Here is a 19175-nt window from a genome sequence, read left to right as displayed (position 1 = left end):
TGTTTTTGCTTTATGATTAGTTTCTGCAAAGCAACATTTATTTCTTGATATCAGAAGTAATGGGTCAAAAGATTAACACAAGCTGGTGACAAATAAATGATATCCACTGCTGCTTCACGAGTTCTTTTATTATATTTCATTTGTTCAAGGAGCTTCAGTGCAGATGCAGTGTAACATATGTAAAGCCAGTAAACAATTCATTACCTCTGTCACGGAGATTGTGTTTTCAAGAATTTATTTGTCTGTTGGTTTATTTGTTTGGAGGATTATGCAAAAACTACTTCATTGTTTTTCACCAAACTTGGCGGAGGATGAGGCCTGAAGAAGAATCATGTGTGGGGATGTTGGGCCTCGGCAGAGGAGTCTGCTCCACTGAATTAAACTTTAGTCATTTAATTAATGGAATTGAAAACTTCATTTTAATAATTTAATAATATGTAGGAAATAAATAGACACAGAAATAAACATTGTGAGGTAAATATGTACATGTGATTCATTCTAGAAATAAACAATCAACCTATTTTAACAGAGAATGTTGAGAAACACAACCAGGCAATGGTTGTGTGTGTGAAAACAAGTCTCAGAGTCACTGACGTGGATTATCTGTTAAATCCCCTGGATCACAACCATTTGCCTCCTTCTTGTTGTGTATTATCCCCGATGGACTATGACTCTTTAATCTGAGCCCAACGGAAAAAACTGACTGAAGGCTAAATCAGCAGAACTGTGTTTTTAATCACATTTGAATATTAAAAACTATTTGGAAAATTCCACATTATTTAAATTCTACAATTAAGGGACAACTTGATAAGACCTTTCTCACCTTTTATAAATAGATCTTTGTGAACGCATGATTGTTACAGCAAAACGTTTTGGAAAGGCAGGAACAGATTTATTTTACATTGCATTAAACGTCCCTTTAACTGAGTGAGAATAAAAACTCAAACATACTCAAATTCTATCTTCACTGATCGTCATTATTATAGCAACGATTTGAGGAAAAAGTTGTTTTTTATTTTATCATCCTGGTGAATTTTGTGAAAATCAAAGTGAGTATAACACAACTCAAAATAAACACAATAGGAATCATTGCATGCTATTGAAACAGGCGTCTTTGTATAAAACACATTTTAGTTTAGTCATTATGTTACATATATCTGTCTTTATGTTTTGAGCAGTGTGAAACAGCAGATGTTAGGTCGCAATCACCTTCCTGCGAATTATCTGAATAATTTTATCACGTAATAATCTCGTTTGCATTGCATAAATGATCGGATTCAAGTTAGCAGGGACCACAAGAAACAGAATATATGCGATCTTCCTTAAATCTGGGTAATTTGGTACACGATGCAATATGATGGTTAAGAATCCCGACCAGAGCATAATGAGGTAGAGGACGAGGTGGCTCGCGCACGTCTGCAGGGCTCTGTTGTTCAGCTCCTTGCTCTTCTTGATCCAGCAGATGAGGGCTATTCTGAAGTAGGTGAAGGCGATGCCCCGATTGAGCAGCTGAACAGCAGCACGGTGAAGAAGAGTCCGTAGATGTTGTTGATGGACACGTCCTCGCATGACAGCTTGAACAGCGACGCGTTGTCACAGTGCGCGTTTTGGATCACTGACCTACAACGAGACAGCCTCACCGTCAGGCCCATCAGAACAGTCACGAGCACCAGCGACATCCCCACGCTCGCCGACAGGACGATCACGGCTCTGGTCGTCATGGTGGAGTGGTACAGGCCGGGTGGCATATGGCCACGTATCTGTCAATGGCCATGATGACGAGGATCATGTGCGAGGCCGAGCAGACGTGTGGCTGTAAAAGGCCTGGACCACGCACTGGTTGTAGGTCATGAAGCGCTCGGTGGAGATGCGTGAGCCATCACCTGAGGCAGCATCACAGTGTTACCTATCAGGTCATTGATGGGCAGGTTACAGAAGAGCAGGTACATGGGCTGGTGCAAACTCTTCTCGCTGATGATGAGCGCCAGAACGCCGATGTTGGAGAAAAGCAGGGAGGAGTAAACAAACAGCAGCAGGAAGAACACGGGGTACGTGAACTCCGGAGAAATGTCGAAGCCTTGGATTCGCAGGATGTTGCTCGCAACTGTCGTGTTTCTTACCATTCTGTTTAATTTGATGGGAAAAAACTGCAAGAGAAGAAAATGTTAGACGCTTTACACAAAGTTTACTGGGAGAAAAAATAAAATACACGGAAATAACAAATTTATATAAATATTTTGAGTTCCATATTCAGTTCCATTTGCTGCACATTAAATCTTTTTGTCCAAAATGAGTGAATAGTAACAGAAAATTTGTCAGAAAAACACATTCAATAAATTGCAAAATAAATAACTGCTGCATGTAAACACAATACTTACATCACATATTAGTTTTCATCTTCTTCTGTTCTCCTGTAAAAACACAACTCATCATCAGAGCACCGAGGAAGACATGATTAGAGGATACAAATAAAATTGACCATAAAGATGCATAGTGGTGGATTTTAGTGACATTAAATGTGATGAGGACCTTTATCCTATGAATATATATATAAACCAACAACAACTATAACCAATCCCGGTGTTGTGTGAAATAACAAACACATACAGTAGGTGACAGTAACTTGCCTTCGAGGAGGGAATCTGGGCTCAGCAGCTACATTTTGATCTCTTTTATCCTCAGTGTGAGAAACATCAACACAATGTCTTCCCCATTAGGACGGCAGAGTTTTTATTCAGCAAGGGTTCGAACCCCCTGCACAATCGATTCCCAGGTGGAGATGTTTAGACATATCTATGTTGGAAAAAACTCCCCTGAGGTCAGAGGTCAGATGCCCCTCCAATGAAAGAGGTATCACATTGCTTTTGTGACTGAAGTCAAAATTTCTTGCAGTAATTTATTTTAAATACACCTCATCAGTCAAAGATAGTTTTTGCAAATGTATGTTATTGTGTTGGTTTGTTCGATTTTCAGTAGCGTTACACAAAAGCGGGTTTACAGGAAATGCGGTGGCAGGATGAGACACTGGCCAAGACAGACCCCTGGAAATTTGGGGACAAATCAAAGCAGCTGGATCAGGAATCGACTGTGGATGAGAGAGCTCCACGCACTGCAAACAATTTGACGACACATGCTCTGCAAAAAGTCACAACGCATGCAAAAACGGAAACTCGCTGCAAATTGCAAAAACACCGGAAATGTTCGGGGACCCAAAACAGTGATGAGCCTGGCTGTAGGTCAATGCTTTGTGAAGTTCCATCACCACTGACGTGAAGCAGACTTTAATAACTTCATAAAGCAGTATAGTATTTATTTTCAGGTACATAACAACAAGGCCGTTCTCCAATGACAGATGCCTTCACAAAACCGTCTCACGACCACTTCAGGGCCTGTGCACATCAACATCCATGAGAGTGAACCTTTGCACCTGATGTCATAGAGGTCACCAGTCTCTATATCTGGATTTATGTGTAGGAGTTTAAAAATCGATCAACTTTAACATGTTGTGGTTGAGAATGAACTCATAAAATCTCTGATAAAGCAGAAAGGGCCACCGATCACAGATTTGCACCATGTTGTAAGTGTACAGGAAAAGACCACAGAAAATAATCATGTGGTCAAATCAATTTACAAACTCAAGGGTCCATTTCATCCATTTCTCTTGGGTGAGGGGATGAGTGTAATGTCCTAACGTCCTAATGTCCTAACAATGTCCTTGTTCCCAAAGGCCTGATGTGACCACTTCAGTTCCACACTGTTTCAATTAGTGTTTTTCTTCACGGACACATGGACATGAAAAAGAAAACAAGAAAAAGCTGAAAAACACCATTTTAATGTTATATATTTTAAATTTACAGAGTTATTTCACATATTAATACAAACAAGGAGTTTGTATTAACAGGAGCTTGTAAGAAAACAATGTACTTTAAAAGAGTAAAAAACACATTTTCAGCAAAGACTGTCGAGCTGCTTTATGTTGAACTTTGAAGTTAATATAAATGTTAACAGGATATTAACAATACTTGATTAAAGTTAAGAAATCAAATGTTTGAAAGTTGTTTCCTGTATTTCTAACCTCCTGTGGGTGTCATTCAACAACATCAGTCATTAGCTAATAACAAAAGACGTCATTATCACCCTGTGGTTTGCTAATTGTCCAGAGAGTAATTACATCCTGAGACAGTTAATAACACATCATTTAATCAGGTCCCAATGAGGCTCATTAATAAATTAGCTTTGACAATGTAATGAGGCATCTATCTGATGTAATCCTGTCGACCGAATCCAGTTACATGTAAAACATATGAATTAAAGGTTATTGTGTCATATCATTATTTCTGTAATTTAATGAAAAGTAATGATAATAAAATAAGTTTAGAGCCTGATTTCTACGTCTTGATGTCTCAAGAGTTCTACAGCCACAAAATGTGGAATTAAAGAAGATAGTCGGAGAGACAAATGACAGGGAGACGTCCTGCAGCAGCCAAAGCTATGAGAGCCAGCTGCTGCGTAACATTGAGTACATAGCCAACTGCTACAGGGACCAGAGGGCCACGCAGAAAAGGACTGGGGAGTGGAAGAAGGTGGCCAAAGTTTTAGATCGCTTCTTCATGTGGATATTTTTCATTGTGGTGTTTTTCATGAGCCTGCTCATTATGGGAAAAGCCATCTAACTGCAGAACATTGGTGTGCTCATCATAAATATCCTCACAGAGCAGCAGAGGAGTTATTAATTTCTATATTTCATCCAGAAACGTAACCAACATTCAGATTTCCAAGGCTCGTAGAAACATCTGGAGGCCGTATCACAACCTGCCCTCCTCGAAGCCTGACTATAATTAAATATTTGATAAACTTCTTATTTATTTGTTGTTGACAACTTACATTACCTAACTTTCAACCTAATGTTGTGTCAAGTTTTAAAGCTCAGCCCTGAAATAGCAAATTAAATCAAAAACATGTTCAACCGATTCTATTTCCACAATTTTAAGCTTTTATTTTGAAAGTGTTTTTGCTTTATGATTAGTTTCTGCAAAGCAACATTTATTTCTTGATATCAGAAGTAATGGGTCAAAAGATTAACACAAGCTGGTGACAAATAAATGATATCCACTGCTGCTTCACGAGTTCTTTTATTATATTTCATTTGTTCAAGGAGCTTCAGTGCAGATGCAGTGTAACATATGTAAAGCCAGTAAACAATTCATTACCTCTGTCACGGAGATTGTGTTTTCAAGAATTTATTTGTCTGTTGGTTTATTTGTTTGGAGGATTATGCAAAAACTACTTCATTGTTTTTCACCAAACTTGGAGAGGATGAGGCCTGAAGAAGAATCATTGTGGGGATGTTGGGCCTCGGCAGAGGAGTCTGCTCCACTGAATTAAACTTTAGTCATTTAATTAATGGAATTGAAAACTTCATTTTAATAATTTAATAATATGTAGGAAATAAATAGACACAGAAATAAACATTGTGAGGTAAATATGTACATGTGATTCATTCTAGAAATAAACAATCAACCTATTTTAACAGAGAATGTTGAGAAACACAACCAGGCAATGGTTGTGTGTGTGAAAACAAGTCTCAGAGTCACTGACGTGGATTATCTGTTAAATCCCCTGGATCACAACCATTTGCCTCCTTCTTGTTGTGTATTATCCCCGATGGACTATGACTCTTTAATCTGAGCCCAACGGAAAAAACTGACTGAAGGCTAAATCAGCAGAACTGTGTTTTTAATCACATTTGAATATTAAAAACTATTTGGAAAATTCCACATTATTTAAATTCTACAATTAAGGGACAACTTGATAAGACCTTTCTCACCTTTTATAAATAGATCTTTGTGAACGCATGATTGTTACAGCAAAACGTTTTGGAAAGGCAGGAACAGATTTATTTTACATTGCATTAAACGTCCCTTTAACTGAGTGAGAATAAAAACTCAAACATACTCAAATTCTATCTTCACTGATCGTCATTATTATAGCAACGATTTGAGGAAAAAGTTGTTTTTTATTTTATCATCCTGGTGAATTTTGTGAAAATCAAAGTGAGTATAACACAACTCAAAATAAACACAATAGGAATCATTGCATGCTATTGAAACACGCGTCTTTGTATAAAACACATTTTAGTTTAGTCATTATGTTACATATATCTGTCTTTATGTTTTGAGCATCGTGAAACAGGAGATGTTAGGTCGGATTCACCTTCCTCTGAATTATCTGAATAATTTTATCACGTAATAATCTCGTTTGCATTCCATAAATGATCGGATTCAAGTTAGCAGGGATCACATGGAACAGAATATATGCGATCTTCCTCAAATCCGGGTAATTGGGGAAACGATGCAATATGATGGTTAAGAATCCCGACCAGAGCATAATGAGGTAGAGGACGAGGTGGCTCGCGCACGTCTGCAGGGCTCTGTTGTTCAGCTCCTTGCTCTTCTTGATCCAGCAGATGAGGGCTATTCTGAAGTAGGTGACGGCGATGCCCCCGATTGAGCAGCCGAACAGCAGCACGGTGAAGAAGAGTCCGTAGATGTTGTTGATGGACACGTCCTCGCATGACAGCTTGAACAGCGACGCGTTGTCACAGTACGCGTTTTGGATCACTGACCTACAACGAGACAGCCTCACCGTCAGGCCCATCAGGACGGACACGAGCACCAGCGACGCCCCCCACGCGCTCGCCGACAGGACGATCACGGCTCGGGTCGTCATGATGGAGTGGTACCGGAGCGGGTGGCATATGGCCACGTATCTGTCAATGGCCATGATGACGAGGATCATGTGCGAGGCCGAGCCGAACGTGTGGCTGTGAAAGGCCTGAACCACGCACTGGTTGTAGGTGACGAAGCGCTCGGTGGAGATGACGTGAGCCATCAGCCGGGGCAGCAGCACGGTGTTACCTATCAGGTCATTGACGGGCAGGTTACAGAAGAGCAGGTACATGGGCTGGTGCAAACTCTTCTCGCTGATGATGAGCGCCAGAACGCCGATGTTGGAGAAAAGCAGGGAGGAGTAAACGAACAGCAGCAGGAAGAACACGGGGTACGTGAACTCCGGAGAAATGTCGAAGCCTTGGATTCGCAGGAGGTCGCTCGCGGCTGTCGTGTTTCTTTCCATTCTGTTTAATTTGATGGGGAAACAACTGCAAGAGAAGAAAAATGTTAGATAGTTTACAGGGAGAAAGAAGAAAATACACAGAAACAACAAATTTATATGAATATTTTTTGTTCCATATTCTACTTTTTGGTCCAAAATGAAATAAAGTGAATCGTTACTGAAAATATTTACATTAACTTGTCAGAAAAACACATTAAATAAATTGCTAAATAAATAACTGCTGCATGTAAACACAATACTTACATCACATATTAGTTTTCATCTTCTTCTGTTCTCCTGTAAAAACACAACTCATCATCAGAGCACCGAGGAAGACATGATTAGAGGATACAAATAAAATTGACCATAAAGATGCATAATGGTGGATTTTAGTGACATTAAATGTGATGAGGACCTTTATCCTATGAATATATATATAAACCAACAACAACTATAACCAATCCCGGTGTTGTGTGAAATAACAAACACATACAGTAGGTGACAGTAACTTGCCTTCGAGGAGGGAATCTGGGCTCAGCAGCTACATTTTGATCTCTTTTATCCTCAGTGTGAGAAACATCAACACAATGTCTTCCCCATTAGGACGGCAGAGTTTTTATTCAGCAAGGGTTCGAACCCCCTGCACAATCGATTCCCAGGTGGAGATGTTTAGACATATCTATGTTGGAAAAATTTCCCTGAGGTCAGAGGTCAGAGGTCAGAGGTCAGATGCCCCTCTAATGAAAGAGATATCACATTGCTTTTGTGACTGAAGTCAAAATTTCTTGCAGTAATTTATTTTAAATACACCTCATCAGTCAAATACAGTTTTTGCAAATGTATGTTATTGTGTTGGTTTGTTCGATTTTCAGCAGCGTTACACAAAAGTGGATTAACAGGAAATGCGGTGGCAGGATGAGACACTGGCCAAGACAGACCCCTGGAAATTCGGGGACAAATCAAAGCAGCTGGATCAGGAATCGACTGTGGACGAGAGAGCTCCACGCACTGCAAACCATTTGACGACACATGCTCTGCAAAAAGTCACAACGCATGCAAATACAGAAACTGGCAAAAAAAAACACCGGAAATGTTTCCCGGGGACCCAAAAAAGTGATGAGCCTGGCTGTAGGTCAATGCTTTGTGAAGTTCCATTACCACTGACGTGAAGCAGACTTCAATAACCTCATAAAGCAGTATGGTATTTATTTTCAAGTACATAACAATAAGGCCATTCTCCAATGACAGATGCCTTCACAAAACAGTCTCACGACCACTTCAGGGCCTGTGCACATCAACATCCATGAGAGTGAACCTTTGCACCTGATGTCATAGAGGTAAAAAAATCATAAAATCAATCAATTTTAACGTGTTGCGGTTGAGAATAAACTCATAAAATCAAGGGGCCACCGATCACAGATTTACACCATGTTGTAAGTGTACAGGGAAAAGACCACAGAAAATAATCATGTGGTCAAATCAATTTACAAACTCAAGGGTCCATTTCATCCATTTCTCTTGGGTGAGGGGATGAGTGTAATGTCCTAACGTCCTAATGTCCTAACAATGTCCTTGTTCCCAAAGGCCTGATGTGACCACTTCCTGTTCCACACTGTTTCAATTAGTGTTTTTCTTCACGGACACATGGACATAAAAAAGAAAACAAGAAAAAGCTGAAAAACACCATTTTAATGTTATATATTTTAAATTTACTGATTTATTTCACATATTAATACAAACAAGGAGTTTGTATTAACAGGAGCTTGTAAGAAAACAATGTATTTTAAAAGAGAAACACATTTTCAGCAAAGACTCTGTCGTGCTGCTTCATGTTGAACTGTGAACTTAATATAAATGTTAACAGGATATCAACAATACTTGAGTTAAATTGAGAAATCAAATGTTGGAAAGATGTTTACTGTATTTCTAACCTCCTGTGGGTGTCATTCAACAACATCAGTCATTAGCTAATAACAAAAGACGTCATTATCACCCTGTGGTTTGCTAATTGTCCAGAGAGTAATTACATCCTGAGACAGTTAATAACACATCATTTAATCAGGTCCCAATGGGGCTCATTAATAAATTAGCTTTGACAATGTAATGAGGCATCTATCTGATGTAATCCTGTCGACCGAATCCAGTTACATGTAAAACATATGAATTAAAGGTTATTGTGTCATATCATTATTTCTGTAATTTAATGAAAAGTAATGATAATAAAATAAGTTTGGAGCCTGATTTCTACGTCTTGATGTCTCAAGAGTTCTACAGCCACAAAATGTGGAATTAAAGAAGATAGTCGGACTTTCATTTCAGTTCATAGTTCTGCTTTTGAGCATAAAAGTGTGATTGTAAAATAAATATAAAAAGTCTGGATGAGACCAAGACACATTCAATAAATTTGATAATTAAGAAAAAAAACAACTATTATAATTAAGGAGTTACAGACGTCTGAATGAAAACATTGATCAGATGCTGGTTTAGGTCCAAACACCCTCTTTAGTGAATTAAAGTACATGTTAGTAAATTATCGTTTTCCTCTTTTGTCTATTTCATATTTTAGGTTGTTCTTTAGCCACTTCCTTCACCATTAGCCTGTTTCCTTCAGAGCACCATCTCCTCCCATCCACTTGATGGACGGATCAGTACTTTGAGCTCATTGAGACTCGATCTATAACTTCAGTTCCTTCTGCCACAGAAACTTAACTTTATTGTAATGAAGTAGTTTGAGGACACAGTTTAGGGCCTAAAATCCCTTTGGCGAACTGGAATATAAGTTCCTATTGTACCTTGTATTGTCTCTTTTTTTTTTTTACCTTCAGCATCCTGACTCTCCCAGAGGCAAACGCTGACGTAAACAAGTGATGGTGACGTTAGATAAAGGAAGGTGGGCAGGGCAGCTCTCACCTCTGTCAAAGGGACATGTCGTCTTAAACTGTGACTTCCTCAGACCTCCACTCAGTTTCCAACAATGAATTATCACGACTGTTTCTCTCTTCACTAATCGAGAGCAGAGATGGACAACAGATCGTTCGGGTTCATGTCTGAGTTGACCCTGGACACCTTTCGCATTCCACATGGAGGGAAGTACCCCATATTCCTGCTGGGTATCATGATTTACTTATTTGGCATCATTTGCAACCTGGTCTTGTTGACTTTGATCGTTACGCAGAGGAACCTTCACAAACCCATGTACTTCATCCTGTTCAGTCTTCCTCTCAATGACCTGATCGGTATCTCTGCCATGCTGCCAAAAGTCCTGTCAGACATCGTCACAGAGACGAACAAGGTTTATTACCCGCTGTGTGTTTTACAAGCGTTCTTGCTCCACATGTACGGTGGAGGGATTTTGTTTATTCTCGCGGTGATGTCATTCGATCGCTACGTGGCCATCTGCATGCCGCTGCGTTACACCTCTGTCATGACCCCCGGGGTTCTTATCTGTATCATCTGTCTTGTGTGGGGTCTCGACTTTGTCTTGAACCTGTCACTGTTCTGTTTGCAGACCCGACTCCCGAGGTGCAGGTCTGTCGTCATGAACGTGTTCTGCGATAATCCGTCTCTGCTGAAGCTCACGTGCGAAAACACCACGGTCAATAACATCATCGGCCTGTTCAACACGGCTGTCATGCAAGCTGTGAGTCTGTCCGTTCAGGCCTTTTCCTACGTGAAGATTCTCATCACGTGCGTGCTCACCAGGAGGTCCGAGGCCAAGTCCAAGGCCGTCAACACGTGCGTCGCACAGATGGTCATACTGGTCATATTCGAGATCACGGGAACTTTCACAATTTTATCTCACAGATTCAAAAACATCTCGGCCGACTTGCAAAAGATTATGGGCATGCTGATATTCCTTGTGCCCCCACTTCTGAATCCTATCGTGTACGGGCTGTACACCAGTGAAATAAGAAGCACACTCCTGAGAGTCTTAAAGAAAAGAGTTTCCATATAAAACTTCACAGATGATGATTAACAGCGATGAATTGTGTCTCTTTAAGCTGCAGTTCCCATTAAACCACTGTGCTCTCCCAGGAGCTCCATCCCAGTGCAAACACTACTGTGGCAACTGTGACCACTTCAACAATAAATCAAACCTCATTCAACAGTTGTGTTTGTTGTAAAAATCATGAGCATAGAAATAAAAGTATGAGACTGAAGATGTTTTGCTCTGGATCTTAATTTTATTGTCTGTTATTTTTGTTTGTATAGTTTAATGTGTATCTTTAAAATCGTTTTTCTTCAATACAACTTAACATGTTTTGTCGTCTGTGTTGAACGTATTTACCTCAATACAACTGTGTTCAAACAAATGATGATAATGAGATGAAACAAGCTGCATCTTACAATCAACAGTTTTATATTGTGGTTTTATCTTCTGTGTTTCTGTTGGTGTGTAAAGTGATTTGTGTTGTTTAAGTACAACAGTGAATAATCATGATTTACAGTAGAAATTGTCTCATGATTTACACTAATGAATGAAATTTGGAATGATCTTTTAAAAACTTTTGCTTCAAATCTTGATTTTATTCTCTTCATCTATGACTGCATGATTAAATATCACTTGCTTTAAAGGGGAGTGAAACCTGTTTCCTTTATTATCATTTATTTTAATTAATTTGTTGTGTGCAAATTTCCACACTGTAGCTACTGTGTAATGTAAATAACTTGCAATAACACTGCAGTTATCGCTAAAGCAGAATGTGCTGGTGTTTGCAGGGTGGTCGACTAATAAACTCTGACAACGTATTGAAACCTATTAAAAGTTGTTAAATCATTTACTGAAACAAAACCCACAAATTCACAATTTCATTTTACTATTACCACTCAGTGAATTCAGTCATATGAAAATTGGAAAAGCTGTATCATTATATATTATATAAGCCGAGGAGAAAAGGCTGTGGGTGCACATCAGGTTAAAAAGTGAATACAACAATTGTGTATATAATTATTTGTTCATTAATAGTTAATCAACAGGACAAAACTGAACAGCACACAGAGTTATTATATAGTTTTTTTTACGCCCATCAAGTAAAGTACAACTTTATTATACATAACTAACATGACACTTTACTGGGAACAGGGACTGCAGGAATCATCATGTTTAGGTGTATGAGGCCTTGAAATAAACAAAATAAAGGCCCTCTGGAAACATGGAAAAGTTAAAAACTCTATCTTAGTGCATGGAAAAATGGACTCACTGATGCATGGCAAAAATAGTAAATGCACCTATGTGTTGAGAAGGTCAGTCAGTCAGTGTCTCGCCTTATTTCTTTTTTATTTCATCAAGTATCACCCCTGCACCAAAGACCACCTCATGAGGTTTCCTTACTCATTTATTTCCAAAGAGACGCAGTCCTTTTCAACAATAAGGACGGAGTATTGAATATTCATACATTTAAAAACATTTTACAAAACATTTTCATCATTTAGAATTTCTGTTTTTCATATTCATCCATTCAACTGAAAACTTGTCGCCCAAATCACCAGACAGCCCTCGTGGATAAACCTGGAAAACCACAGATCACAGCTCAGCTATGATCTCATGAGTGAAATGTGCTTATATGTTAAAAATGATCCATCATCAAACACCAAACACTTTCATAAACCCTCATCTTAGCAGAACATGACGTTGATTTGGACACTTAAAGGTTCAGTGTGTAAGATTTAGGTGAAAAGGATCTATTGGCAGAAATTGAATATAAAATAATCCTAGTGATGTTTTCACTAGTGTGTGTTTCATCTAAAATGTACGAATTGTTGTTTTCTTTACCCTCGAATGAGCCCTTCATATTTAAATACTTTATATTTACATCAGGAGCGGGTCCTCTCTACGGAGGCCGCCATGTTTTTTACAGTAGCCCAAACTGGACAAACTAAACATCTTTTGAGTTTTTATGACAACTGAAGGTTTCCACAGGTTCTCTTTCATGTTTGGAAGGGGAGGGTGAGGTGAGGGGTGTTCAGCTGCAACATGCAACTTCACCACTAGATGTCACTAAATCCTACACACTGAACCTTTAATATTCAGCAAAAATCGGAAAGAAATATTTCTGGAACTTATCAAAAATATGATCACCCTAACCCTTTTCTAAATTTTTTTACAAGTTGGCAAGAATTCATTTTGGCAACAGGGAGCTCTGAATTTCATGTTTGCTTACTTTATGGAATCTCACTGTTAAGGAGACCACCTGAATAAATCAAGTTTAATTAAATTGAATTAAATTAGGGACAACGGGTGGAGATACAGTTTTAAATATTTCATTCTGACTCTGATATCTAAAAAAAGGCATGAAAGGGTATGAGGTCATACACATGCTGTGCGTCACTTCTCTAGGGTGAAATCCCTGTTTACCCTCGTGCTTAAATACCAATAAAGAGTTTTGGATTCCATCTGACAACACAGATCAACTGTAGATGTGCACAGGGTAATGCAGAGTTATCACAAGTACATCTTAATCTAAGATTGTTTGTTAATGGGGATGTTATTAAAACTGTTATTCTTTTCTTTCAGGGGGAAATTCCTGCATTGACAGAAGAGGCAACAGCGACGACATTCATTTCCAGTCATGTATACAAATGTGTCGTCTTCTGTTTTACTGTCACTGGCACCACTGGGTATATCTGATGCAAGCATATACCCAGCCTTTGTGTTTGGGACTATAACGTATCTGTTAATCATGTTTTTCAACTTGTTGGTGTTAGCAGCTATTGTTGTGAGTAAAAAGCTGCACAAGCCCATGTTCATCCTGCTGTTCAACCTGCCGATTACCGACATGATGGGAGCCACGGCTTTTTTCCCTCATCTCATTTACAGCATAGTGACTCAGGACAGACAGATTTCCCAGCCCGCGTGTATAACTCAGGCTTTCCTCATTCACTTCTACGGCGGGGGGAACCTTCTGATCTTGAGCTCCATGGCGTACGACAGGTACGTCGCCATTTGTTGTCCTCTGAGGTACAACGCTGTCATGACTCCACATAACTTAATTAAAATCATCACTTCAATATGGCTCATTACTTTCTCGACCGTCGTCGCGTTGATTTTGTTGCTCGCGCGGTTCAAAATGTGCAAGACGCACGTAGTGGATTTGTTCTGCAACAATCCGTCATTACTGAAACTGGTGTGTGACGACATCAGAGTGAACAACTCCTACGGACTGGTGATCATGTGCTTGATTCAAGGTGGAACTCTGGGAATAATAATATACACATATCTACAGATTTTACGCACGTGTGTCATGACCAATCATCCAGATGCTCGGAGGAAAGCCATCCAGACGTGTGGCTCGCATTTGGTGGTTTTCCTGCTCTTAGAGTTCAACAGTGTCATTACACTCATTGCTCATCGGATTGAGAGCGCATCGCCGTACATGAGAAGGGTCCTCGGCGTGTCGGTCGTTATATTTCCCCCCTTTTTTGACCCCATCATATATGGATTAAAAATCACAGAACTGAAGCAGAGCATAAAAAGGTTCCTCAGGAGAAGTGTAGTTTCAATCAAGGGGTGAGCAGTTCCTCAATTTTGACTGGACACGGTTAGAGAAATCATGCCGAAAGGTTTTCACCGTCTTGGTAATGGGAGACGATTTCACAATCCAGTATGATTGCAGGCACGGAGAGTTTCTACAAAAAATGCACTGATTGATTTGACCTGCTTGATGCTTTCCTTGAGCGCATCATCCATGAACTGAGACTGCACCTTCTGGGGTCATCAGCAAACCACAGACAGACAGACTGACAGATTCCTCTATACATAGCTTTATATGCCACGTGTTGTTGCACAGTGGAGACGTAACACATCTCTGTGTTTGATGGTCACACTGTATATCTTGTGAATAAGTCGAATGTGCCTCTATCCAATGTTCATGTGTGTGTTTGTATCACCATTACTTTAAACCTCTACAGAATAAAGATCAACCAAGCATTGTAAGTAAAAGAGCCCGACCAAAGTGTTGTTTCATTGATGAAGATAAGATAAGGATGCTTTATGTTTAGAGTGAGGATTTTTCTTCCTGTCTCTGGTATGGATCTGTTCCCTCATAAGGTATAATACTGAGATGTTTCTGTCTAATAATAAACTCATATATTCAAGTGAGAACAACCGAGGCTCTTTAATTCAACCTGTGTATTCACCTCTGTGAATGTGACCAATTGTCATCAAACAACCTAAAAGTTTTTTATTTGATCAGAAAACAACAGAAAAATGATGAGGAAAACAAATTAACGGACAAAATGAAAGATAAACTGATGAAAACAACGTCATGTGTAAATAAAAGAAAGTTAAAAATTAAAAGTACGTCATTCAGTGCACTGGCACCAGATGAATGACACGAGTGATGTGTTGAAATATTCTTCTTTTTGTGCAAATTTAGTTGTGAAATAAATTTAGCTTGTCTCAAAACCAATTTGATCATTTCTAAAATGTGGATTGAGGAAAAAAACACACATGAACTATATAGGGTAGTATATATATATATACTACCCTATATAGTTCAAATCTAAACATCCCCTACAAAATAAACAAATACTAAGATTTAATATATGAGTAAGAAAAACATGAAACATTTGAGAAGCTAGACAAGCAGATACTTTGCATTTTGGCTTTAAAAATAATAAGAAATAATAAAAAAATTCTTAAAATGTATTCTTTGTTATACTTTTTGGGATAATAAACTGACATTAATAAATCATAAATTTATTGAATAATCATTGCAGCTTTCCTCTCTCCCATTTCCTACAGTTGAAATAGCAGCGTTTCTCAGATTAAATTCATGTGTTTCTCCCTCAGGAAGGTGGAAAAATAAAAGGACACATTTCTCAACTGATATAAAATTGTTAATACAATCTGATAATGATAACAGATTGATTTCAAAGCAATGCTAATTTGAGATGTGCACACATGGAACAGGAAATACAACATGATAGAAGCAAAATGATATCAAGTGTAAAGTGAACGTCACAGAACTGATTAGTAAGCAACTCTGTCTTTTCTGATGCTGCCACCGGGGGGCCCCCAAAAATTGATTTTATTTAATAGTGTAGAACCCTAAAATGAAAATGTCAAAAAGTATCACCCCTGCACCAAAGAGCACCTCATGAGATTTTCGTACTCATTTATTTCCAAAGAGACGCAGTCCTTTTCAACAATAAGGACTGAGTATTGAGTATTCATACATTTAAAAACATTTTACAAAACATTTTCATCATTTAGAACTTCTGTTTTTCATATTCATCCATTCAACTAAAAACTTGTCACCCAAATCACCAGACAGCCCTCGTGGATAAACCTGGAAAACCACAGATCACAGCTCAGCTATGATCTCATGAGTTATATGTGCTTATATGTTAAAAATGATCCATCATCAAACACCAAACACTTTCATAAACCCTCATCTTAGTAGAACATGACATTGATTTGGACACTTAAAGGTTCAGTGTGTAAGATTTAGGTGAAAGGGATCTATTGGCAGAAATTGAATGTAAAATAATCCCAGTGATGTTTTCACTAGTGTGTGTTTCATCTAAAATGTATGAATTGTTGTTTTATTAACCTAAAATGGATCCTTTATATTTAAATACTTTATTTTTACATCAGGAGCGGGTCCTCTCTACGGAGGCCACCATGTTTGCTACAGTAGCCCAAACTGGACAAACTAAACATCTTTTGAGTTTTTATGACAACTGAAGGTTTCCACAGCTTCTCTGTCATGTTTGGAAGTGGAGGGTGAGGTGAGGGGTGTTCAGCTGCAACATGCAGTTTCACCACTAGATGTCACTAAATCCTACACACTGAACCTTTAATATTCAGCAAAAATCGGAAAGAAATATTTCTGGAACTTTTCTAAATTTTTTTACAAGTTGGCAAGAATTCATTTTGGCAAAAGGGAGCTCTCAATTTGATGTTTGCTTACTTTATGGAATCCTAGTGTAAAGGAGACCACCTGAATAAATCAAGTTTCATTAAAGTGAATTAAATTAGGGACAACGGGTGGAGATACAGTTTTAAATATTTCATTCTGACTCTGATATCTAAAAAAAGGCATGAAAGGGTATGAGGTCATACACATGCTGTGTGTCACTTCTCTAGGGTGAAATCCCTGTTTGCCCTCGTGCTTAAATACCAGTAAAGAGTTTTGGATTCCATCTGACAACACAGATCAACTGTAGATGTGCACAGGGTAATGCAGAGTTATCACGAGTACATCTTAATCTAAGATTGTTTGTTAATGGGGATGTTATTAAAACTGTTATTCTTTTCTTTCAGGGGGAAATTCCTGCATTGACAGAAGAGGCAACAGCGACGACATTCATTTCCAGTCATGTATACAAATGTGTCGTCTTCTGTTTTACTGTCACTGGCACCACTGGGTATATCTGATGCAAGCATATACCCAGCCTTTGTGTTTGGGACTATAACGTATCTGTTAATCATGTTTTTCAACTTGTTGGTGTTAGCAGCTATTGTTGTGAGTAAAAAGCTGCACAAGCCCATGTTCATCCTGCTGTTCAACCTGCCGATTACCGACATGATTGGAGCCACGGCTTTTTTCCCTCATCTCATTTACAGCATAGTGACTCAGGACAGACAGATTTCCCAGCCCGCGTGTATAACTCAGGCTTTCCTCATTCACTTCTACGGCACGGGGAACTTTGTGATCTTGAGCTCCATGGCGTACGACAGGTACGTCGCCATTTGTTGTCCTATGAGGTACAACTCTGTCATGACTCCACATAACTTAATTAAAATCATCACTTCAATATGGCTCATTACTTTCTCAATCATCGTCACGTTGATTTTGTTGCTCGCGCGGTTCAAAATGTGCAAGACGCACGTAGTGGATTTGTTCTGCAACAATCCGTCATTACTGAAACTGGTGTGTGACGACATCAGAGTGAACAACTCCTACGGACTGGTGATCATGTGCTTGATTCAAGGTGGAACTCTGGGAATAATAATATACACATATCTACAGATTTTACGCACGTGTGTCATGACCAATCATCCAGATGCTCGGAGGAAAGCCATCCAGACGTGCGGCTCGCATTTGGTGGTTTTCCTGTTCTTAGAGTTCAACAGTGTCATTACACTCATTGCTCATCGGATTGAGCGCATCGCCGTACATGAGAAGGGTCCTCGGCGTGTCAGTCATTATATTCCCCCCTTTTGACCCCATCATATATGGATTAAAAATCACAGAACTGAAGCAGAGCATAAAAGGTTCCTCAGGAGAAGTGTAGTTTCAATCAAGGGGTGAGCAGTTCCTCAATTTGACTGGACACGGTTAGAGAAATCATGCCGAAGGGTTTTCACCGTCTTGGTAATGGAGACGATTTCACAATCCAGTATGATTGCAGGCACGGAGAGTTTCTACAAAAAATGAACTGATTGATTTGACCTGCTTGATGCTTTCCTTGAGCGCATCATCCATGAACTGAGACTGCACCTTCTGGGGTCATCAGCAAACCACAGACAGACAGACTGACAGATTCCTCTATACATAGCTTTATATGCCACGTGTTGTTGCACAGTGGAGATGTGATCTCTGTGTTTGATGGTCACACTGTATATCTTGTGAATAAGTCGAATGTGCCTCTATCCAATGTTCATGTGTGTGTTTGTATCACCATTACTTTAAACCTCTACAGAATAAAGATCAACCAAGCATTCAAAGTAAATGAAGGAGAAGGAAAAGTGCATCTTTTATTCTGCTCGACCAAAGTGTTGTTTCATTGATGAAGATAAGATAAGGATGCTTTATGTTTAGAGTGAGGATTTGTCTTCCTGTCTCTCGGGTATGGATCTGTTCCCTCATAAGGTATAATACTGAGATGTTTCTGTCTAATAATAAACTCATATATTCAAGTGAGAACAACCGAGGCTCTTTAATTCAACCTGTGTATTCACCTCTGTGAATGAGACCAATTGTCATCAAACAGCCAAGTTTTTATTTGATCAGAAAATAACAACAGGAAGAATGATGAGGAAAAGAATATGGACAAAACGAAAGATAAACTGGTGAAAACAACGTCATGTGTAAATAAAAGACAGTTAAAAATTA

The 19175-nt window shown here is 39.0% G+C and overlaps 4 protein-coding genes and 1 pseudogene across 4 annotated transcripts; 3 read left to right on the top strand and 2 right to left on the bottom strand.

The window, feature by feature from the left end:
- Window positions 1-1194: 1194 nt before the first annotated feature.
- LOC118106799 (olfactory receptor 5B12) lies at window positions 1195-2123 on the bottom strand. The gene is given in 5 exon segments (XM_035155593.2): window positions 1195-1499; window positions 1502-1735; window positions 1738-1803; window positions 1806-1871; window positions 1874-2123. Coding segments are annotated over 5 exon segments (921 nt in total).
- Window positions 2124-6198: 4075 nt separating this feature from the next.
- On the bottom strand, window positions 6199-7137 carry LOC118106248 (olfactory receptor 52N4). Its single transcript, XM_035154642.2, has one exon. It carries the CDS (start codon window positions 7132-7134, stop codon window positions 6199-6201), a length of 936 nt encoding a protein of 311 aa, XP_035010533.1. The 5' UTR covers window positions 7135-7137.
- Window positions 7138-10132: 2995 nt separating this feature from the next.
- On the top strand, window positions 10133-11068 carry LOC118106249 (olfactory receptor 52B2). Its single transcript, XM_035154643.2, has one exon. It carries the CDS (start codon window positions 10133-10135, stop codon window positions 11066-11068), a length of 936 nt encoding a protein of 311 aa, XP_035010534.1.
- A 2614-nt stretch (window positions 11069-13682) lies between these two features.
- On the top strand, window positions 13683-14624 carry LOC118106732 (putative gustatory receptor clone PTE03). Its single transcript, XM_035155484.2, has one exon. The coding sequence runs from the start codon at window positions 13683-13685 to the stop codon at window positions 14622-14624; it is 942 nt and encodes a 313-aa protein (XP_035011375.2).
- Window positions 14625-17435: 2811 nt separating this feature from the next.
- Window positions 17436-18354, top strand: LOC118106414 (annotated as a pseudogene).
- The last annotated feature ends 821 nt before the right edge of the window (window positions 18355-19175 follow it).

The sequence above is a fragment of the Hippoglossus stenolepis genome, chromosome 4, assembly GCF_022539355.2.
Source record: "Hippoglossus stenolepis isolate QCI-W04-F060 chromosome 4, HSTE1.2, whole genome shotgun sequence".
NCBI classification, from domain to species: Eukaryota; Metazoa; Chordata; class Actinopteri; order Pleuronectiformes; family Pleuronectidae; genus Hippoglossus; species Hippoglossus stenolepis.
The sequence above is the reverse complement of the archived record's forward strand: the minus strand, read 5'-3'. Positions and strand labels throughout refer to the sequence as shown.